At 37.1% G+C, this 24,241-nt stretch overlaps 1 protein-coding gene across 1 annotated transcript in view; it reads right to left on the bottom strand.

The window, feature by feature from the left end:
• The window catches only part of PRTG (protogenin), a 144,002-nt gene that overhangs the window by 9,288 nt on the left and 110,473 nt on the right, over positions 1-24,241 (bottom strand). The window contains exons 12-19 of the mRNA XM_070468546.1: positions 19,326-19,421; positions 18,484-18,670; positions 17,733-17,860; positions 12,552-12,722; positions 5,592-5,774; positions 4,044-4,164; positions 2,631-2,796; positions 386-490 (exon numbers count right to left, since the gene is read on the bottom strand). Coding sequence (XP_070324647.1) covers positions 386-490; positions 2,631-2,796; positions 4,044-4,164; positions 5,592-5,774; positions 12,552-12,722; positions 17,733-17,860; positions 18,484-18,670; positions 19,326-19,421 — 1,157 coding nt within the window. The remainder of the gene's footprint in view (positions 1-385; positions 491-2,630; positions 2,797-4,043; positions 4,165-5,591; positions 5,775-12,551; positions 12,723-17,732; positions 17,861-18,483; positions 18,671-19,325; positions 19,422-24,241) is intronic.

Here is a 24,241-nt window from a genome sequence, read left to right as displayed (position 1 = left end):
ATAGCAAATCGATGGAGTATGTGGGTGAAAAGTTCATCACAAAGGAACTGTCAGTGGTTCTCCAAGCAGTGGGAACACATCAGAATTACCGAGGCAAGTGAAGTGTCAGAAGCCTTCTTCAGTGATTTTGATGCAGGCACCTGCCTCATCCCTTTCTCCATTATCCCCCAGCCCCCACTGAAAGCCACAGCTCTGATTACAATTCCAACTGTCATGTCAATCATCAATCCCCATGGCTTTCCATAGAGTCATGCCCCAAATTAATAAAATCATATCCAAAAAGAATATCGAAGTTAAAAAAAACTCATTTACATTTTCCTCTTTTTAAAATTATCATCTCACACACCATGAGTACTGAAAGAGTTTTCCCATTTAGGGGAGTTACCTGCTCAGCTTTTATCTTCTTAGAATCTTGGAAAAAGAGCCATTTTTTCTTAGGGGTGTTTTTAATTATAGGACCATAGCTATTAATTATCAGGTCAGTTCCTCCCTGTAGATATAAAAGAGGAAAATTTCAGTTTATTACAAGTACACAAAATTTTTAGATGTTAAAGGAAAAACATGATCACAGACATTATTATTTCTTCTTTTACACAGTGGCACACAACAAATATGGGGTATTTGTTAGTGATAAAAAAAGATATAATAAGTTTATTCCTAAGAGAGAGATGCTGAAGTATTTGGAGTAAAGTGTAATAATCCCCAAATTTATTTTCAAATGACAGGCCAAACAAAAATATATAGCAAGATGTACAGAACTATGAAAAGATACTGGCAATTATTTGTGCATTTATTATTTTTCAAATTTTCCACATGACTGAAAAATTTAAGAAGGATTTAGGCAGATAGAAATGGACTCACAGGGCTTCCCTAGTGGTCTGGTGGCTAAGAATCTGCCTGCCAATGCAGGGGACACAGGTTTGATCCTTGGTCTGGGAAGATCCCACATGCTGCAGACCAACTACTGAGCCTATGCTCTAGAGCCTGTGAGCCACAACTCCGGAAGCCTGTGAGCCTTGAGCCTATGTTCTGCAACAAGAAAAGCTACCAAAATGAGAAGCCCACACACCACACAGAGAACAGCCCCTGCTTGCTACAACTAGAGGAAGCCCGCGCACAGCAATGAAGACCCAGAGCAGTCAAAAATAATCAATTTTTTTTTAATGCTATAAATTTTTTTTTTTTTAACTGAATCTGCATACCCTCAACAAAATGACGACAGACAGGGGATCAACTCTTGGGCTAATAATCCAAGGGAAGTCAGAGACCTGGCCTCTACACTGACCTCTGCTTGACTCAGACCCCCAACTGTGCTCGGCCTCCTTCACTTTAGATTCTGTCTCTTTCCCATGTCTTCCTCCCCTTTTCACTTCTCCTCAGTTCTTTCTCATGTCTAGTTCCAAGTTAATGGTAACAGAACAATAGTGTATTTTAGCAGTTTTGTGCTTATTTAAAAGTTTTAGGTTCTGATGTTCTAGATTAGTTTGAAATAAGTTAAACAGCTTACGTTTTTATCAGAAAATGAAAGCTAAATTAAGTTGTAACAATAGAAAACAGGAATAGCAAAAATCAATTCACTATTATTTACCCATTGTATGTATCATATATAGCACTGTGATAGCTAGATACATGTAAACTGCATTTGTTAAATTTAATTGTATAAAATTTAATATTGAAACTTCCCAAAATTCTGTTATATTTTTGATATTCTAAATTTTGGGGAAGGGTTGGATAAGAAGAATGTATAACAGGATTTGGCAAACTTTTCCCGTAAAAGGGCAGATAGTAAATGTCCTAGGTTTTGCAGAACACACATGGCCTCTGCTTCATTTTTTCTTCCTCCTTTTTTGTCATCCTCAAACTCTCCTTTAAAAATGTAGAAATTAGACTTAGCTCAGGATGGGCATACAAAAACAGGCCACGGACTGGCTTGAGCTGGATTACAGTCTGCAGATACTTTATTTATAACATGCTGGTTATGAGAACTACTTAATAATGCACAATATCTATGCTGCAATGTGACTAAAAATAATTTTCAGTTAGTGTTCATAATGCTTATCACTGTACCACTACTACCCGCAGTGGAAAGGACATGAAATGACATCCTCCAATGACATTTCTTTACTGTATCCAACTTCCTAAGGCCATGAAGAGAAGGATCTTGAAACACCTATACAGATACTTCATATTTTTTAAAATGTAATTTACATCTGGAAGATTCAGATGCTCCATTTAGTTCTAAAATCACACAAACTAAATTTAGAATGGATTAATAAAAAATGTCCCATCCAGTATATCCAGAACAATCCAAATTATAGTAAATATGGACTGATAACCTTGGTGCCCTTATTTACGACATCTCAGCTCGATATGATCCAAACTAACTGAATTTAGGCTACTTGCTCATTTTTATTTATCTTTTTCATCTTTTATTTTTTTATCTACCCTATCTTCTTCTCCCCAAATATTGCATGCAAGGAAGAATTTGAATGAAATGGTTTCATATTTCATTATGTGGACTATGGACATAATACATTTAACATAAAATTTTTTGGTAAGATTTTACACATAAAGAGAAGATGCATGGTGGGAAGGATTATGCAGCACAACAGCCTGTCAGCTCAGAGTACCTTGGCATCTATGAAGCTATTTGGCATGATCATTGGCATCAAGGACTCTTCATTTTCTATGGCTCCCTCCAGGTTCTTCCCTACTTCATTTCCACTGGCTCGGGAGGCACTGATACGAGGTAACTGCTGAGTTCCATTCTGGGCTGTCTTGGAGGCAGTTGATTTCCTGAAATATTGCATGAAAAGGAAATCTTCTAAGTCCACAAAAAGAGAAAGGCAAATGTACCAAACCTGGTGAAATCTGGGACATTCACAACTTTGCAAACAATGGACTTCCTTAATGCTTGTTTATCAAATATCCTTAGAAATGATTAGATTTTAACTCCAACTCACTGACGCACTTTTATAATGGAAGAAAGTTTCTTATTGATTTTGGCCCCAATGTCTGTTTATATAAAATTACTTTTTACAAATACTGAGTAAAAACCTTAATATTTATTTACAAAGTACTATTAATTATTGTTGCTTATTTATAATTTATGTAGAAATTATAAATTTTAAAATCTACATGTTCTCCTTCAGGTCTGCAGATTTTCACACTAACAGAACAATTAAAGATGACAAATTTATAGCAGCACTTCTGCAAGATCCGGGCATCACTAAAACAATGTACAGAAAGATTTCATTAAAAAGTTCTTGGGAAACAAGAAACTTGAACAGTAAAATGAAACACACTTATGCATAGTGTGTTTCTATACACAAGTACCAAAAACATATAGAATAAATTCTGAAAAACCTTTAATAATAGAGAGTCTAGTGATGGAGATTACCTAAAAATGATGTGTATTTAAGTTCAGTTTTTTTAATAGAGAACTTTAAGAAAATAAATGAAGGCAAAAGTCAAAATATAAAAGTATAGAAACAGACAAATTCCCTGAATGCTGAGAATTTAGCTGAAGTCAAAATCACAGATAAAACTGCCCGACAAAGAGTTTATAGAGAACTAATCCCCAGCTATTACATTTCTTTTAATCCATGTCTGGAGAATCCCAACCATGTGGCCTGTGGTGGTGAGGGTAGAGCTCTCAAGTGATTCAGACATTTCAGGCTACTTAAATATGAAAATAGTCCAGGCAGTAAGGAATTCGCCAATCAGGAGATACATTAGATTAAGCATATCATTTAAAAAAAAAAGCCAAAGGATATACTTTGTGTTTCTCAAAATACCAAGGAAATGAAGAAACTAGGTCTTAATTTAAGAATATTTTGTTGGCACAGCAATTTTTTTCAAATGGTGAGAGAATAATCTTCTAAAGCAAGCACATCTCTATATAGCTGCAAGAACTCAAGTAATAAAACATTCATTTTTAAGTGGGAAAATCCCAGTTCTTCTAACAGGCACTTGATTTTGTTTCTGTGGTTACTGTAATTTAAATGTTAATCACCTCAACACCTCTAGCAATGGAAACACACCTGGCTTTACTTCGGTATATCAAGATGAGACCACAGATGAGGATGCAGGTCAAGGCTATGCCCACACCTACAGCAATGCCGGTCATTGATTTTTGGTCCAGATGGTAGTAGCCTGAATAAACTAGAAGGGGAAGTACATGTATCAGAATCAATCAAAAAAATAAATGACCCCATATATCATAATTCTTAGATATTAGCTTTTCAATAATTTGTCTTCCTCTCATAGGAAAACTTTTGACAGTATCCATTTCTAAGCAAAAAAGATGTATTACTCTTTCATCAGGGAACTTAAAATTGGCTTATCTTCTCATATTGAAGATTCTAAATATGAGTTCTAGATATTATATCAAATACGAACATCAGTTCAAAATTTATAATGCTAAAAGGCACAAGGCAAAGATGTTCATTGATGGGTCAAAGATACCTTTCATATCATATTACCTTAAAAGCAGATCTGTATATTGAAGATAAGTTTTCATTATGTATTTTCATATAGTAGTGCTTCTCAAACTTTAATATGCATAACAGTCACTAAAGGATATGTTAAAATGCAGATTCTGATTCACGAGGTCTGGGGTAAAGCCCATAGGCAATTCTGCATGTCTGACACGTTCCTGGGAGATAGTCAGGCTGCTGGTCCCTAGACACTTTGACTAGCAAGGTCTCTGAGAAGCACATACGAGCTTTGCCGTCAGCTTCCCCTGATGATAGGGCAGCTGCTGTGGCTACCTCCTTCCTGAGCTTAAATCTGACTGCCCTGCCTTTCTCTATCTCTCTCTCTCCTCCCAGTGTTCCCCTCAAGACATACACAGCACTGAGTGGCTATCCTCGGAAGAACGAAGTGCCCTTACTCCTGCCAGTTCAGTTGGCATTTCCTCCATTAAAGCTGTCCCTGCCACACCCCGCATCACCACACAGGCACACCTGCCCAGGGAGGAGGAAAAGGAAGCATCTAGTCCTGTGTCACAGGGGCCCCAGTGGCCTTCAAACACAAGGACGATGCCCTGACTGAAGGGACAGTGGCTCTTTAAAGATATTTTTTCCAACTGTTTTCTGGAGAGAAACAACTTTCTCTCTGGAAAGGTTGTTTGTTGTTGTTGGTGGTGGTGGTGGTGGGGTGTGTGTGTGTGTGTGTGTGTGTGTGTGTGTGTTGAAAACTCTTAATGAAAACCATGCTCTCCTTAGCTTGAACACCACAACCACCACTGCTGTTTATTTCCATGGACCTCCCTGGACGCCTACTCCCATCAGTTTACGGGTGGCATGGTCCATCTGTCTTGGTGGGTGCATGGCTGGAAGGAGAAGTTACTGGGCACAGTGGTCTGAAAACTGAGGGAAATTCTCAGGTCAGTGTGTCTCCATGAGGAGTGCAAACAGAGCCATGCAGCTTCACAGCATGTGAACCTCACAAGCAACAATTCAAGGAGCTGAGTGTGGGTTTAGGGACACGGCCAAGGTAGGAGCAGAAATAAAGCACAGGGGAGCTGGAAAAAAACACTGGTATTTTCTTTTCTTCAGGAAAATCAGTGATTATGGCAGCATACAGACCTTTGGCATCAGCAGAATCTAAACGCTTGGGCCTCTGATTTGACTCAGGAGCTTCCTTTGGAAGAACTGCCAGCTCCACAGAATTTGAAAAGGGGCCTTCTCCCACCTCGTTGGATGCAGATATCTTGACAATGTAAATATTTCCTGCCACCAGGTTCTCGAGCAGAGCCATGGTCACTGCTCCTGTAAACACATCGATTACAAGTTAAATAGACTTTCTCTTTTATTCATTCTTTCACATATTCATGACCCTTTATTTTTAAAGTATTTTTCTGATTATAAAAGCACCACATTTATTGTAGAACACCTGTAAAATAAAAATACATATAAATAACAATCTCCCATTATTAACATTTTGGTGTATTTGTGTGTGTGTATGTGTGTACCATACACGTGTGAGTACTTATCTACTACACGTATTTTTATATCCTAGAGTTTTTATTTAACACTGTGCCCATATATAATCCTTCTCTGTAATTTTAAGAGTAGCCTGTAAAAGCAGCATATATTTTTGTTTGTAATTTTAAGAGCAGCTTGTAAAAGCAGCACTTTTTTTACTAAAAAATATAAATAAACATATATATAATGTTTTACTCTCTATACAGGTATGGATACAAACAGAATTGAAAACATTCTATTATGGAATATTTCAAACACAGGTAAAGAGAAAATGACACAAAAAACTCAGATGCCACAATTATAATTAGATTTTTAAAAGAGGGACTTCCCTGGTGGTCCAGTGGTTAAGAATCTGCCTTGCAATGGAGGGGATGTGGGTTCCATCTCTGGTTGGGGAACTAAGATCCCCACATGCCACAGAGCAACTGAGTCACTACAGCTGCTGAAGCCTGTCCACTCTGGAGCCCGAGTTTCACAACTAGAGTCCAAGCAGTGCAATGGAAGATGCTGCATGATGCCACAAAGATCCTGCATGCTGCAACTAACACTCGGCACAGCCAAAAAAATAAACATCCGCTTAAAAAAAAATTCAATGCAAAACTTTGCGTTTATTTATTTTTTTTGCCACACCTGTGGCCTGCTCAATCTTAATTCCGTGACTATTGACTGATCCGGGGCCACGGCAGTGAAAGCACTGAGCCCTAACCATTGGACTGCCAGGGAAATGAATGAGAGCTGCCTTTTTGTTTCATTTATGAAATGTTTAAACCACTTACAGCAACTGTGATAGATGATTCTGTTCTTATTTCTTAAATTAGAAACACAATTATTTCTGAAAGTATGAATATGCTTTTCATCTTCCTCATTATTTTCTCAGATTTCCTGAATACAAACAGGTTAGAAAATGCCAAAGCTACGTAGGAACCTCAGAGGGTTGAAGATCTAGATTAACTAGATTAACCCCAGATTAACTATCAACATTACCACTAGCAACATGGCTAGCATCTACTTTTCTCCAGAAGTAGTCATCATTTGAATTTATATATAATATTTGGTATTAAAGGGTATCTTCTCTGATGGCATGACTGCCAAGAAGGATTCCTATCTGAGCACTCCTATTTCTTGAGGGGTCTTTCTGCTCTTGTCCTGCCATGGCATTTAAGTATTTTCTTACAAAGGGGCTCTCACCTTAGGAACTAGCCCTAATGTTAAGAAAGCAGATGTAAGAGAAATTCAGCCAGGAAGCTATTCCTGCACTGCATTGGTGGGTGGATATTCACAGGGAAACCTAGCTTCCTTATGGTGTTTCTTCTCATTTTTTTGTGATGCAGGGCACCCTCACAAGAGTTTCAGAGAGCTTACAACTGCTGGTAGTCCTCACTCACCACCAGCTCAGAGCTGGCTCCTCTAGGGCACTTGCTACGGTAGTATATTTCATTATGCAAGTGAAATGCGGGTGATCTTAGAGCTGAGGTCATGATTCAGAGGCTGCCTCTGCAGGTCACATGGAGAGGCAGCTGTACCGAGGTGGTTTGTTTTCCTGTGCTCCGGTTTCAACTTGGCCTGAAGAGAGTGTGAGCTACTTGAGCATACAACTGTTGAATAAACAAACCAACCTCTATTTAGAATCAGGAAGAGTCTTTCCACTGTTATGTATTCTTAGGCAGGTGAATTAAAAAGTAACAATGTTTGGGACATGTTGCAATTAGCTAGAAGGAAGAAAATTTCAATTTCTTCAAAAATAGACGTATAAATAAATTGCTTCCAATTTATCATATCATACATTTAATTTTAGAGAGTGTTTGGCAAAACCAATCACTACCTGAAACTAAAATTCACTTAATTTAAACACTGCAAGCAGATGAGCTGTGTATGTATGTGTGTACACATGTTCCCCTTTCTTCCACAGAAAGTCTTCCTTATGAGCACAGTCAAGACCAAGTACTAAAGTAATCTGACTGTCCCTGTATTCTTTCAGCAAACAGTCTCTATTCTGGTTGGCATGATTATTTCAATCTCTAGCCTTTTATATGCATCTCAATCTTTAACTCGACTAGGAGCTTCACAAACCAGACAGTGTAATGGGCTCAGTGTTGGATCAATGTTGATCAAATCCTGGCATGTTACCAACTAAGTAATTTGCAACTTGGGACATGTCACTGAACTATACTTTCCTCATGGGGGCAATAATTCCCACCTTATATAATTACTATAAGGATTAAATAAACTACCACGGACAAGTGTCTGACACAAGTGTATATGATCAATGAAAGTAAGTCTTTTTCCTCACCTCTGATATTCCCTCTTTCCTTTCTGGAAGATAGAAAATTTTTTTCACATATCCACAGCTGCAGGTGGCTAACATGATGCTTTGTACACAACAGTTCTCAGTAAATACCAATTGAACTTATATTAGAATATGAGCCATTTGTTATTAAAGGAATGTTCATTTAAAATATAAAAGCAAAGGGTAAGATTTTTGGATGAAGAAAAGCCCAAGAATGCAATCTCATACCTTTCTCTCTTCTGTCAACACTAAGTGATTTTTTTCAATTCCAGAGTCTTAACATTATCTCCATACTGATGACTCCTAAGTTATATCCCGAGTCCATACCTCTCCTATGAATTTAACCCTCCCTGCTTACCCAACCTCTCTTACATGTAACAGGCATCTCCAATGTACTATGTTCAAAACTAAACTTGTGATTTCCTCCATCAATTTTGCGTCTTTTTTTTTCTTACACACCACATCAACCTGTGGCTAATTGAGGAAACCATTCTTTCAAATTATGTTCTAATAGCTTCTTACTACCTTCCTTCTTATTATCACTGAACTTGCCTGGCAATGCAGGAGACATAGAAGACGTGGGTTTGATCTTTGGGTTGGGAAGATCCCCTGGAGGCAGCCATGGCAACCTACTCCAGTATTCTTGCCTGGAGAATCCCACGGAGAGAGGAGCCTGGCGGGCTGCAGTCCATAGGGTTTCGAAGAGTCAGACACGACTGAAGCAACTTGGCACGCAAACCCCCACTAACTCTCACACAGACACCTGAGTATTAAATGGTCTCCCAATTTCTACTCTTACCTCTCTACAGTCAATTTTTCAGGTGAGCTGTTAGGAGGCTGACAAAGAAATCCTTTCAAAATGTCAATCATATCAATGTCTTCCATCCCTCTTAGAAAAAGTCTATGGTCCACAAAGTCTGGCCTACAAGGCCTCTTGGCTACCTCCCCATCTCATTTCCCACTTCCTATGCTTCCCTTCACTCTAGCCTCCCTGGCCTCCTTGTTGTTTCTCTAAAATGTCAAGTACACTTCTATCTCAGGGTCTCTGCACTTCCCCCAGATATCCATACGGCTCTGCTCAGATGCCATTTCTTTCAAAAGAACTTAGTTCACCAACTCCATCACTTTGTTCTTTCCCCTACTGTAGCTTTCTTCATAGCACTTATGACACTACCTGGACATACCTGTTTGTTATCTGACATGTAAGCTCTAATGAGAAAGGGACATTGTTCTGTTCATTGTGGTACAGCCAGTGCCTAGAAGAAAGCCTGACACATAGCAATCCCTCAATATTTAATAAATCAATAGGTTCTTACTATCAGTAGTCCTATTTATTCAGTAAATATTAAGTTAGATGAACTCCTTTACTGAAGGAAAGGAATTCTTCTTAACAGGAAATAGTGCATAATGTTTCTCAAACTTAGTTATGGAACTTTGTTTTCGGAAGCAAGGTATCTTTAACATCTTGGTAAACTAATCTATGAAAAAACTGCTGTAGTAGATAGTAGAGAATGATTTCTTACAGCGCCTTGTAGATTTTAAAATAATTGAGTACTTTGTGCTAATCTACCACATATCAGGAAGGTAAAGGCTATCATTTCTGACCCACTTTAAATTACACACAAGCATACTTTCACACTGCAGTTTTTTCTAAACCATTTTACCATGTCCCATTTTAGCCACAAATATATGGTCACCAGGAACATTTTTAAAATGTTTGACTAATGAAAAAAAACTTGTTCTACTTGGTAATAAATATGTGAATTACACATAAATGTGTAAAAACATAGTATGTATAAGATGATTAATAGGTATATATGAAAGAGATACAAATATTCTTCCCTTTTCCCCCCATATTTTTCTACACCATTACCTTTCCCCAAAGTTGCCATAATTAGGTACTACAGACTACTTTACTTTCTGTTTCTGTGAATGCCATGTTATATTCTTTGCTTTTTGTTTAGAAGTGGGTAACTCAAACTCTTTGTATTTTTCTCTCTGAAAAAAAAACTCAATTACATTTTACTTATATTGTTTTTTTGTTCACTACAAATTACTAGCATTAGCTATGAAAAAGGTTCCCTACATTTAACAAAAAAGTTTTTCACTGATAACGTTTCTTAAAATTACGGAAGCAGTATAATGGCAAAAATGGATTCTCTCCTCTCCATGCACTATTATAGAGTTAGAAGAAGTAAAAACCTCCACTTACAATCCATTGATGGTTATTGGGCCATCAATGAGGCAAAAAATACTGCTTTCTGAGCCTTGTCTGAAACTGACAAATGAATGCAATAATAAGTACCAAAACAAAATACTGTTTCTTTTCAGGTAGGTACACACGAAAAGGTAAAGATAGTATGTGCTCATGAGATTAAAATTATTCTATTAGTACTTACAAATAACACTCATTTACATCAAGTTAGTCACTTGGACAAATGTGTCAAGAGATCATTTTGGAATTAATTTAAGAAAACTGAATTATGTATTTTGAGAATATGGTAGCCAGCTGTAGGATGAAGAGTCCTGCACAAATTATGCCTCTCTCTCTCCATACCTGTGGGCAGTCTCTACCCACACTAAGCTAATATGGACTTGCCTGACAGTGGGATGTTAGCAGATGTGAATTAGACAGAGGTTTGATTCTTTGTATGTGGAGCGTCCTACTCCCTCTCTCCCTGATTTTGGAAATCTCTTCATGTTTTTTATGCTACATGCACTCTGTTGAAACTCTGAAATGGTTAGAGCCTCATGAGTGACCCCAGGAGAGACCAACACAAGAACTGCCCAGCTGATCCCAGTCTAAACTGCTAACTCCCAGAGTATGAGAAAATAAAACGGCTGAATTTTAGAGTGGTGTGCTATTTAGCAACAGATAATGAATAAAATACAAAACTATACTGCTAGCAGGTACTTATTACTTTCCAGGCTGTTCAGTAACTAGGAAATCATTACTTATTGGGGCACGTGCTTAGTGAAAACTATGAATATACAACTACTAGCTACAGTTACCGTTTATATATTTTATAGTTATAAAAAGTGTTATATATTAATTAATCCACATAAGTGATATTAAAGTATATTCTCTTAATTGGGTAACTATTCCCCTTAAAAGGGAAAATGTATGTGAAAATACTTGGCACTGTAAAGTGTTAGATGGCCAACACATTTCCTTCTCAAAATCCTTCTTAAGCTTTTAATTGCTTGGAAAACTTCTTCTCCTAGCATGCATATCTGAATTAAGAAAGTATCAAAATCAACTATGAGTGAGTGAAAGTCGCTCAGTGATGTCCGACTGTTTGCAACTCCATGGATACACAGTCCGTGAGATTCTCCAGGCCAGAATACTGGAGTGGGTAGCTGTTCCCTGCTCCAAGGGATCGTCCCAACTCAGGGATCGAATCCAAGTCTCCCACATTGCAGGCAGATTCTTTACCAGCTGAGCTATATTTTAATTAAAAAAATTTTAAGTATCAAAATAATGAAATTATAATATTTATGTGATGACCCATCTAAAAACCGTATATGGGACTTGTCCAAATGAAAAATTTTAAAAGGACATACTATAACAGCATGAAATAAGAAGACTGAGTTCTAGAATTCATTTTTTCTCAGGGAAAATACAGTTGGTATTAAAAAATTTTAATTCAATGTTCCTAAACCTTAATCAACTTTTCCCTGTACTTAAGTAGACACTGTCTGATATTCATATGGGTCAATTTATTTGCATGTGCACCATTTTAGTAGTTGTACAAAGGTCTACTCCATTAAACCAGGTCTTCTACCATTGTTTGCTACTCTAGTGTAAGACACACAACCACAGGAAATACAGTAGTTATCTGTAACAATTCTTTCTTTCTTACGTTCTCTCTCCCTCTATAGCTACCAAGTCCTGTTAATTTTACCTCTTCAGTGTCTTTCAACCTCCCTTTCCTTTCCATCTCAATCCTCACCACCTAATCCAGGCTTCTCTCTTTCCTGGACCACAACAATAATTTTCTAGTCTGCTTGTATTACTCTTACCCCTACTTCTCCTCTACCAAACCTCTTCTATTTACAAAACTCAGAGTGAGCTTTCTGAAGCATGAATTGTGTTCATGCTTAAAGTATGTCAATGGCTTCCCAATGTCCCCAGAATAAAACCAAAATCCTTAGTCATTTGCTACTGCATAAATATAAATTCAAAATGAACTCGAGATCCCTCTTTCCCTTTGTTTCCTTATCATTAATAGTCTTACTTCTCATGCCCTCTGGTAAATTCTGGTCATACTTACCCTCTCGATGGAGGACCTGCCACTCCCCTGCAATCCAGGCCTTCCTGGATGCGTACAAGATAGTATAGCGTGTCACAACTGTCTCTGGCCCGTCAGGAGGTCTCCATGAAACCAGAGCAGTGTCGTCCTCTATCAACGTCACTTTCACTCCAACTGGTGGGCCTGCTGGTGCTGTGTGCACATGCAGAAAATATTGTATTATTATGAGACAATGGTCACTAAGTTACTCAAATACCTGGATAGGTACAGATGAGTTAGAAATACTAGCAGCTGCTATACAAACATCTCAAAATTACAGTTTGCACAGACCATTAGTGATACATCAAAATATGATGTTTCTCTTCTTTACCACAAGGCTAATTTTATTTTTATTTTGTTTAAGGCATTAAAAAGAATACAAAGGAGGTGGTAGATTTCTAGATGAGGAACTGCTGAGTCAAAAGTTGTCAGCATTTTAGGGCTATTCATACTGTTTTGCCACACTGACAACTAGAAAGGTTTACAGTTCTACCAGTGTACCACATTACTCACCCTTTTAGGTACTGAATCTAAACTACCCTTACTACTAAAATGCATATACTGTATACTTAACCTGATCTAGGAAGCCACTCAAGAAAATACTTCTGAGACTGAAATATTCAGTTATTCTCCAAATGCTGTGAATCAGTGAGTTTATAGAACAGACTTTAGACTAACACCTTATATCTACAAAAGGTAGGGAAGTCTTGGGATTTCAGCTGATCCCATGTTCACTATGAGATAAAGGTGTAAAGAGCTGGATTTGAGCACCATGTCACATATAGAATATTGTCAAAACCATAGCAAAACAGTCCAATGCTCACTTAAATAAATATCCGTTGTTTTCTCTCAACATCATTAAAAAAAGAGCTGCAATGGTTCTTGGAGATCATCTGCACATTCACCCTCATTCTAGAGAAAAGGCAGAGCACAGAGAGATACACCATGTTCTTCGATTGGAAGAATCAATATTGTGAAAATGATAACAGTGCCCAAAGCAATCTACAGATTCAACATAATCCCTATTAAATTACCAATGGCATTTTTCAAAGAATTAGAACAAAAATTTAAACAATTTGTATGGAAACAGAAGATTCCAAACAGCTAAAGCAATCTTGAGAAAAAAACAGAACTGGAGGAATCAGGCTCCCTGACGTCAGACTATACTACAAAGGTACAGTAATCAAGGCAGTATGGTACTAGCACAAAGACAGAAATATAGATCAGTGGAACAGGATAGAAAACCTGGAAATAAATCCACGCACCAATGGTCAATTAATTTATGACAAAGGAAAGACAACAAATTCTTGGAAAGATAGTCTCTTCAATGAGTGGTGCTGGGAAAACTGGACTACATGTAAAAAATGAAATTAGACAATTCTTTAATGCCATACACAAAAATACGCTCAAAATTAATTAAAGATGGAAATGTGAGACCAAACACTGTAAAACTCTTAGAGGAAAACATAGACAGAACAGTCTCTGACATAAATTACAGCAGTATGTTTTCCAATGTCTCCCAGAATAATGGAAATAAATACAAAAATAAACAAATGGGACCTACTTAAACTCAAAAGTTTTTGCATAGCAAAGGAAACAATAAGTAAACCAAAACACAGCCCACAGACTGGGAGAAAATATTTGCAAATAATGTGACTGACAGGGATTAGTTTCCAAAGTTTATGAACAGCTCATGATGCTTAACATCATCAAAACAAACAACCCAATTAACGAACAGGCAGAAGACTTAAATAAACATCTCTCCAAAGAAGACGTACAGGTAGCCAAGAGGCACATGAAAAGATGTTCAACAGTGTTAATTATTAGAGAAATGCAAATCAAAACTATAATGAGATATCATCTCACACCAGTCATAATGGCTATTATCAAAAAATACACAGACGATAAATGCTAGAGAGAATATGGAGAGAAGGGAACATTTCTACACTGTTGTTGGGAATGCAAGTTGGTACAGCCACTATGTAGAGCAGTATGGAAGTTCCTTAAAAAACTGAAAACAGAGCTACCATATGACACTGCAATCCCACTCCTGAGGATATACCCAGAGGAAAACATGATCTGAAAGGATACATGCACTCCAATGTTCACTGCAGTACTGTTTACAATAGTTGAGACATGGAAGCAACCTAAACGTGCACTGACAGAGGAAAGGATAAAGACGTGGTACATGTATACAATGGAATGTTACTCAGCCATTATTAAAAAGAATGAAATAAGGGCATTTTTCAGCAACATGGATGGACCTAGAGAGTGTCATACAGAGTGAAGTCAGTCAGACAGAGAAAGAGAAATATCATATGACATCCCTTACATGTGAAATCTAAAAAGAAATGATACAAATGAACTTACTTACAGAAAAGAAAGAGATTCACAGGCTTAGAGAATGAACTTGTGGTTGCTGGGGGGGGGAAGGATGGAAGAATTAGGATAGGAAAATTAGGGCGTTTGGGTTATTTACACTGCTATAGTTAAAATAGATAACTAACAAGGACCTACTGTATAACACATGGAACTCTGTTCAACGTTATGTGGCAGCCTAGATGGGAGGGGAGTTTGGAGGGGAATGTATATATGTATATGTATGGTTGAATCCCTTTGCTGTTCACCTGAAACTATCACAACATTGTTTGTTAATCAGCTATACATCAATACAAACTAAAAAGTTAAAATTTTAAAAAAAGAGTATGGTACTGGCACAAAAATAGAAATACAGATCAATGGAACAGGATAGAAAGTTGAGAGATAAACCCATGCTCCTATGGTTACCTAGTCTATGACAAAGAAGGCAAGTATATACAATGGAGAAAAGACAGTCTCTTAAATAAGTGGTGCTGGGAAAACTGAACAGGTACATGTAAAAGAATGAAATTAGAACACTCCCTAACACCATACACAAAAATAAATTTGAAATGGATTATTAAAGACCTAAATATATGTCCAGACACTATAAAACTCTTAGAAGAAAACATAGGGACTTCCCTGGTGGTTCAGTGACTAAGACTCTATGCTCCCAATGCAGGGGGCCTGAGTTCCATCCCTGGTGGGGTAAACTGGATCCCGCATGCCACAACTAAGACCCCAGCACAGCCAAATAAATAAAAATAATATTAAGAAAACATAGGCAGAACACTGACATAAATCACAGAAAGATCTCTTTTGACCTGCTTCTTAGAGTAACAAGAATAAAAACAAAAATAAACAAATGGGACCTAATTTAAAAAAGCTTTTCCACAACAAAGGAAATCATAAGATGAAAAGACAACTCAGAATGAGAGAAAATATTTGCTAATGAAGGAACTGACAAGAGATTAATCTCCAAAATATATAAACAGCTCATGCAACTCAATATCAAAACTGACAACCCAATCAAAAAATGAGCAAAGACCTAAACAGACATTTCTCCAAAGAAGATATACAGATGGCCAACAAACACATGAAAAGATGCTCAACATTACTGATTATTAGAGAAATGCAAGTCAAAACTACAATGAGGTATCACTTTATACCAGTCAGAATGGCCATGATCAAAAAATCTAAACATTAAATGCTGGAGAGAGTATGGAGAAAAGGGAACCCTCTTACACTGTTGGTAGTAAATGTAAACAATACAGCAACTATGGAGAACAGTATGGAGGTTCCTTAAAAAAACTAAAAACAGAACTACCATATAACCCAGTAATCTCTCCCTTGGGCTTATACGCAGAGAAAATCATAATTCAAAAAAATAACTGCACCCCAATGTCCACTGTAACACTACTTACATAGCCAGGACATGGAAGCAATCTAAATGTCCACTGACAGAAGAATGGTACATATATACAATGTGGTACATATATACAATGGAATATTACTCAGAGATAAAGAGGAATTAAATTGTGCCATTTGCAGAGATATGGATGGACCTAAAGACTGTCATACAGTGTGAAGTAAATCAGAAAAACAAATATCATATAACACTGCTTATATGTGAAATCTAGAAAAAGAATACAGATAAACTTGTTTGCAAAGCAGAAATAACAACAAAGATGTAGAGAACAAATGTACGGATACCAAGCAGTAAGAGGGGGTAGGATGAATTGGGAGACGGGGACTGAATATGCTAACTATGTATAAAATAGATAACTAATAAGATTCTACTGTGTAGCACAGGGAACTCTACTCAATGCTCTGTGGCGACCTAAACGGGAAGGAAATCCAAAGAAGAGGGGAATGTATGTGTGTGTAGAGCTGATTCATTTTGCTCTACAATAGGAAATAACACAACGTTGTAAAGCAAATACATTCCAATAAAAGTTAACTTTAAAAAAAAAAAAGGAAATGCTGGGACTTCCTTGGTGGTCCAGTGGTTAAGAATCCACTTTGCAGTGCAGAAGATGTGGGTTAGATTCCTGATCAGGGAACTAAGATCCCACATGTCGCAGAGCAACTAAGCCCATATACCAAAACTAAAGAGCCTTCGAGTTCTGGCGCCCACACCACAACTAGAGAGCCCACGCACTGCAACAAAAGAGTCTGCATGCTTCAACTAAGACTCAACGCAGCCAAATAAATAATACTAATTAAAACAAATTTTTTTTTCCAGAAAAAGGAAATGCAGGTTTAGAGACATGAAATATTTTGACAAGTGCAATAGGTAAGCTACAGAATTGGTGCTCAATCAGGTATCATGTATACCGTACTATGCACAGCATCAAGCTACTGCTCACATTAGGTTCTAATGTGGCCTCCTAATATCATTAAATTGAAGAAGGAAATGGCAACCCACTTCAGTATTCTTGCCTGGGAAATCCCATGGACAAAAGAGCCTGGCAGGCTACAGTCCATGGGTTCGCAAGAGTTGGACATGACTTAGCAACTAAACAACAACATCATTAAATACATTATTTACTTACTTCCATTTTAAATTGCCTGGGTGCAGCCTTGTACAGTATACTTGTTCTTAGAAAATGCACAACTCCCTAAAATGACCCTAAATTTAAGTCCACTTGCTCGTGCAACGCACTGAGAGGAAAAAATGCTTTTATTATAATAAAGGAAAAGAAACTACCAACACAAATATATACAGGTAGACTTCTTCAAAGTGAGACACACGCACACACATCAAAAATGTAGGTAAAACCCACATGGAGTTGCTTTCTTTACCTTCCGGAAGTGTAGAGTGGTAGACAACGGGGCTCCAGGGACTGGAAAGTTGATCCACATGCAGTCGAACAGCAAATTCATATTTGGTGTTTGGTTCTAGACCTTGAACCAACATGTGAGTTTCTGATCTATAATAAGTAGTAATAAAATTGTTAGTACATTGTTTCTAAAAGATTGTATTTCCAATCAATATAGGTTACTGTTACTATTTATTACTTCATTTTCTAATTTGACCATTAAAATGCTATATTTGATATTATAGAAATAAGCCTAAAAGCAGCCTCTCCAAGAGGAAACTAGGAAATTGAGAGTATAAATATGTCCCAAATCAAAGGGATTTCCTCTGAAATATTGGAAGTCAAATCATTCCTTTAAAGCATTTTATCGGCTTCTACTAACCTATCAAACAGAATAACTAGGTTTATTTTTCGGTGTAATCTGAAAATTGTCTTGTTTCTTTCTTTAAAAATGCTAAGTTTAGCTGATTGAAGGTCATTAATATTGTTAGTTTCTTGTCTAATCTTACTGTGTGAGTCTAGGGGAAAAAAATCATTTTTGAAAATTCAATTTAAAAAAATGTGGTTCTCAGAATTGAATATGTAAAGATGCAAAATCTCCCACCACTGTATACATAAAATAGGTCCTGAGACAAATGCTTACAGCTGAAGCTCAAGCTAGCTCAAGATGATAAAGAAGGAAGTGTGAGTGGGGAGGAGAGCAAAGAAAACAACCATTAATAGAAGTTACATACGTTTGAAGGTACAGAACCAAAGAAGCATTCTGCAGGCCAACAGGGTTACAGCGGATGGTGTAGTTAATCATCTGTGCAGTGGTGAATGCAGGCCTCCTCCAATGCAGAAAGATGGAAGATGAGGTGTTAGCCTTTGCATAGAGATGGTGGGGTGGTGGTGGAGGAGGAACCATGCGATCACGAACAGCTATTGAAAAAGACAATGTTACTTTGGCATATGGCGTAACATTTAATATAGAAAGTCGTAAAATGGTGAAATCATAACACCCCACCCTTTAGGTCTTTATTCCATCAGAGGTTCACAGTGGTCCAGAAATACATCATTCAAACCTGAGCGACTCTTCCATGAGTTAGATAAGGAATCAAACATTATCAATACGTAAAACACAAAACAGAAGCAGAGAGGAGTCAAGCTACCAGCCAAAGATTTTCAGAAAGCCAGCAGTAGACTTAAAAACTAGACTGACATCCTCTTTAGCAGCAATAAAACCAAACAGCTTTCAGTAGCAATAAAACTGAACAGCAAATGGAAGGAAACAATTTGCCTCAAGGTTAAAGAAGATAAAAGAAAATATATGTAGGTATTCAGGGTTACTTTCCCAGTTTAATTTCTAATGATCTCTTGCGTGCAAAACTAAGACAGGTTCTTATGATTAAACAAGTCTCAAATATTTACTGAGTATGTACTTGGTTCAAAATACCATGTTGAGTATCCTGGAAGATACAAAATAAAACCATCAAGGTATCCAAGTAGTAAAGAGACTTAAATTTAAAGAAAGAAGAGGAGAAATAAAGAGTATGAATCTTGCACAGTGAAACAAGCTACTGTAGCTCTTACTTACACACGCATCCTGGTGTGCTAACTGTCTGATCCGCCTGGTAGCCATCTTCTATGTTGTTGTAAGCCAGCAGTCTCACATGATACTTTCTTCTCGGGTCTATGAAGAAACCAACTGGTAATAAATAGGTCCAGCTTTCTAGATGGGAACAAGGGTTCTGTAGATTTTCTAGATTTTGGTTTTTAAATCTTCTGAATGCGTAAAAGCTCTAAGTAAAATAAAAATTTTCTCTCTCCTTATCTTACACAATGACTCAGCAATTCACCTTTGCTATTGTGACTAGACTGTCACAATAATACCAATTAACAAAATTTTACTTTATTTAACCTTACTTCAAACAAAAACATTAGCACCACTGTTCTCTTCCTTCCTCAACTGACCAGACATAGATTCTTGATTTTAAAAGCCTTGGGCTGACTGATGGATTCCTTACAAGTGGTTATGCTACATAGTTTTCTGTTTAGTTATTGGATGGTAGTTAAGCATGGAAATCAAACTGAGATTATTTTCCCCCTAAGAATTACAGTCGTCATTCTTTAGTACCTTTGAAAATGTTTATAACCACGTGTTAACTTTATTTCACCCTATGCCCTTCCCTCACACTCACATTTCAGTTGAGAGCTATATTTATCAAGAAAGATGAGTTGGAGCTCCCTCTACTGGAGATCATTAACTATCGCAATACAGACACTAAAAGTCTACTCCATACATATTAAAACAAAATTTTTTTTCAGGTCTTTGAGGAATTAAGTGGTTACAAATTTTAAAAAAATATATTCTAGAAGATATTTATGAAGCTTAATTATATAAATACATTTAAATGTTAGTGTTTATGGTAACACCTATAGAATAATACTTGCTTAAGGTAAAAATATTATTCAGAAATAATGTAATTCTTTCTTCCCCCCATCTTCATTGAGGTATAGTTGACAAATAAAACTTGTATATTATATATATTTAAAGTATATAACCTTGATGTTTTATAAGGGTATACATTGTGAAATGATCACTATAATCAAGTAAATTAACAGACCCATTACTTCACTATTTAACCATTTGTGTGTGTGTGTGTGTATATATGTGGTGAAAACATTTAAGATTTATACTCTCAGTAAATTTCAAGTATACAACACATCATTGAGAACTACAATCACCATGCTATACATCAGACCTCCAGAACTTACTCATCCTACATAAATGAAACTCTACCCATCTCCCCATTTTCCCCACCTCTGGTAACCACCATTCCACTTTCTGCTTCTGAGAATTTAAGTATTTTAGATTTCATATATATATGAGATCATGTCATATTTGTCTTTCTGGCTTATTTCATTTAGCATAATGTCCTCTATTTCATTTAAGTTGTGAAAATGGTAAGATTTCTTTCTTTTTAAAAGTTGAATAATACTCCATTGTGTATGTGTGTGTGTGTGAGTATGTGTGTGTGTGTATGCCCCATTTTCTTTTTCTATTTACCTGCCAACAGGCATTCAGGTTTTCACAGCTTGTCTACTGTGACTAATACTGCAAAGAACACGAGGATGTAGATAACTCTTTGAGGTACTGATCTCATTTCCTTTTGATATATACCCAGAAAAGGGATTGCTGAGTCATATGTTAAGTCTATTTCTAATGTATTTCTACATTATAATTCTCTAAGTAATAATAACACATATAAATAAATCCACAGGGATTTCACAAAGGAAAACAACCATCCTTAACAGATATATCAAACGCATAAAAAAACCCTTAGAATAATATAATAAAAATAATTCTAGACTGACTTCAAACATTTAAAGTCCAAAAACAAGATGCGAAGTTTACTAAATTCTCCAATGTAATTTAAGACTTGTATAAATATTTTTGAAATGGATGCATTTTAATATTTAATATTAAATGCATTAAAAGGATGTCCTAAAATATAAAATTTTTATTTCTGTTCTGACAAAATTACACAAGAAAAATTTATACAACTTAGAACATTTCTGTACTTTCTAGATAGAAAGGTAAGAAGATTAACATTTGACCACCCTATAGAAAATATCTTTTAAACAAAACACTGTAAGACATATGTTATTCCCATTTTATAAACCATCATACAAAAGTGTTAAGTAGCATGTCCAATGCCACACAAAGCTGAACCAAGAACTTGTGGATATTTCTATGACAAAAATACAGGGCATTTAAATTTACACAAATACACGTGCCTTTGTCACAGTAAGTATGTCTTCTGATAATGCATTTTAAAACAGAAATTTTCAAATTTTATAAGATAATTATCAGAAAACATAAACACATTTGAGTTTCCTCACTGAAATGATCTCTAATATTCAGCACTGGAATTCTAAGATTCAAAAGGCTTCTGTTCAGATCAATGGCTACTTAATTTGAATCTGTTTTCTTCTTTCTTTCTTCCTATTGCTGTATTCATTAGTCAACTGCATCCAGAGCTCCACATTACAAATTCTCCGTGAATGGGTACAAATGCAATTCAACAGACTCTCTGCAGAAGTTCTTCAAACATATTGCTTTATCCTGTCGCTATACTATTCGAAGAGTACCTTTAGGATAGTCTCCTGAGTGTGATGTGTTATGCTAGGAGTTACGAGACATAGAAAAGAAAGGATGAGACAGTATTTGACGAACGCAACTCACATTCTTCTGGAGCCAGACACAGATACAGCTAACCCGCCTAGAAAGCTGATTTTGTTGAGGGTTATGAGTAGAGGTAGAGAGATTAAGCTTTTTTCCACTGTGCAAACAGTCAACCAACACTTCATAAACACCTCTCTGGAATGGTTACTTATTTTTAGCCCTAAAATTGATTCTTCATTTTCCTCTTTTAAAAAAGTGAGCCGCTTACCCCAAGTTTTAAACCCAGAAATAACCTTTTTTGTTGTTGCTGATCAGACAGAAGCAGCTTAAATGTCCTAGGAAGATGAGAGAACAGAGCTGGTTCCTCAACATGCCCCACGCCTGGCTGGCTATTACCCAGTCAGCACAAAGGCCAGAAAGCCCTACACCAGGAGAGGCAGCTTTTCTGAGGCCCCCTGGAAACCATCCACGTGGCCAGAGCAACCATCTCCAGCGCTGGGCTCCTTCCCCTTCAAGTCCATGTGAGATCAGGAATAGGTAAACCACAGACAGGCAAGTAAGTATTCAATACACTGGGTAAATGAGATTCCTTTCTATCCAGACAAAATAGGTAAAACATGAACCAGGATAATTTTGGAAATTATTTTAGTAGAAAAAAAATTTTTCAGATATACTGTGTGTGTGTTAGTTGTTCAGTCGTGCCCAACTCTCTGCAATCCCATGGACTCTAGCTCTCCAGACTCCTCTGTCCATGGAATTCTCCAGGCAAGAATACTGGAGTCGATTGCCATTCCCTTCTCCAGGGGAACTTCCCAACCCAGGGACTAAACCCGGGTTTCACCCATTACTGGCCGATTCTTTACTATCTGAGCCACTAGGACATACTAGGTAGGAAAAATAATGTAAAGGAAAGGGAAAATCCATTCACATTTGTTCACATGTGATCTATTCTTCATGCTCTATAAAGAATCTCACTTTAAAAAATAAAAAGTACCAGGCTGGGGGCCAAGCTGAGCTGTGGGCCACTTGCATTTGCCATGTATTCCTCTCTCTTAGGCTGTAAAAATATGACTTCAATTTAAAAATCTAGTCACTGTATTATTTTGGTTTGTGAATCCAGAGACCCCAGGAAAAACCTGGCTCATTCTTGTTTATCAATTTACTAGAAATTCCATTTCATCTACTTTTGTAAATTTAAGAGGACACCCAAGGACCAGAAGACCTCAAATAACATTAAGATGAGCATTGTTGGTATTTAGCCATTAAGTCATGTCCAACTCTTTGAGACACCATGGACTATAGCCCACCAGGTTCCTCTGTTCATTGGATTTCCGAGGCAAGAATACTGGAGTAGGTTGCCATTTCCTTCTCCCAGGGATCTTCCCAACCAGGGATCGAATCCACGTCTCCTGCTTGGCAGGCAAATTCTTTATCATTAAACACCGGGGAAGCTCGTAAGATGACCATAAGCAGGCAACAAGTTACCAGCTAAGAAAACAGAGGAACAGATGCACAATTAACAAAATTAAAGATACAGAATAAAAAAATAAAATTTAGGACCAACATGTTAAGTACAGTTAAGTGCACACATAATGAACCTCAGCAAAGTAGCACAAGTCTTAAAACTCTACAGGCCTGCAAAGACCCTGTGATGATACAAAAGGGACAAAGCAGAGACTTAGGATCAATGCTGTGAAATGCCCCAGGGAGCGAGTTTCCAGGGCCTGTTACAGGCCTTCTTGAGTCAAGCACTGCCACGTATATGGTGCTTGGTTACACAAGACTCAGCAGACTTAAGTTCTGCGGTTTCAGGGGAAACCAGCAGAGTCAGGAAGAGCAGCCACAAAGAACAGCGCAGGCCTCCTCAAAACCCAGTGAGAGAAGGAGAATGAGAAGTGGGGGAGAGAGCTGGTCCCAGTTCCTTCAAAACTCAATACAAGGGGCATAGAAATCACTCCTCAACAGGGCTAATTTCTTAATTGATCCCAGGGGTGATAGGCAACATATGGATTTATGGTTAAACTTGCTTAAACCTTTAGCAATATATAAAGATGAAGGGCCAGGAAAGGAAGCCCAAATTAATTTAACACATATATGACTAAACATTTTGATATGTAACTCTGGAGTGTCAGTTTAAGTTAATGTGCTCAAGATCTCAGCCAAATTAACCTGTCTGTCTTTATTAGGGAGTCAACCTGTGGCCAAAATTGAAGCTCTCCTTCCTAAAACACGACTACGGTTCTACCTTTTATTTTTTTCTCCACTGGTCCTAGGACCCACCTCTCTTTCTTCCCTTTGTTTCATTCTCACTATCAGTTCTTCTA

Source organism: Odocoileus virginianus, chromosome 6, assembly GCF_023699985.2.
Source record: "Odocoileus virginianus isolate 20LAN1187 ecotype Illinois chromosome 6, Ovbor_1.2, whole genome shotgun sequence".
Lineage (NCBI taxonomy): Eukaryota > Metazoa > Chordata > Mammalia > Artiodactyla > Cervidae > Odocoileus > Odocoileus virginianus.
Note: the sequence above shows the minus strand (reverse complement) of the source record. Positions and strands in the feature narration are given on the sequence as shown.